At 50.3% G+C, this 531-nt stretch overlaps 1 protein-coding gene across 1 annotated transcript; it reads left to right on the top strand.

The window, feature by feature from the left end:
• PVX_147260 (ribosomal protein L21e, truncated) lies at positions 1 to 424 on the top strand (the record flags this gene model as incomplete). The annotated part of the gene is made up of 1 exon (XM_001612269.1): positions 1 to 424. A coding segment is annotated over one exon (303 nt), but the record flags the coding sequence as incomplete, so codon positions are not given.
• Positions 425 to 531: the final 107 nt, after the last annotated feature.

Raw genomic sequence — 531 nt, 5'->3', positions numbered from 1 at the left:
TTAACTCTCTTGTTTCACATCACCAAGAGGGAAGTAGGCGTGTTGGTAAACAAGAGAGTTAAGCACCGCATCATACAGAAGAAGGTCTGCGTGCGCATTGAGCACGTCCGCAAGTCCCGTTGTAATGAGGATTTTAAACTGAGAAAGGAAAAGAACTCACAAATTATTAAAGAGGCCAAATTGAAAAAGGAGTTCGTTTCCATTAAGAGGCAACCCGAGGGTCCCAAACCTGCCGCCATGATTAAGGTCCCCCCCACGAAAATCATCACCGTGGAGCCGCTGCCCTTTTACGAGGAGTATTAGGGGGGGGAGTAGCCACGTGGGTGAATGAGATGCGGAGCGGGATGCTGGAAGAGCTCATTGGCAATGTGGCAGTCAGAGGAGAGAAGAAGAGAGAAATGCAGACGGGCCGTGCAACGTATTACCACAGGTGGGGCGCAGATGGACCTCTTGGAAGAGAACGAAATGGAGAGCAACCGTGACGCGTTAGATAATAACACATTTTAGCCCCACCCCCCTCATGGCAGCTCT

Source organism: Plasmodium vivax, genomic scaffold (genome assembly GCF_000002415.2).
Source record: "Plasmodium vivax scf_4017 genomic scaffold, whole genome shotgun sequence".
In the NCBI taxonomy this organism is placed as follows: domain Eukaryota; phylum Apicomplexa; class Aconoidasida; order Haemosporida; family Plasmodiidae; genus Plasmodium; species Plasmodium vivax.
The sequence above is the reverse complement of the archived record's forward strand: the minus strand, read 5'-3'. Positions and strand labels throughout refer to the sequence as shown.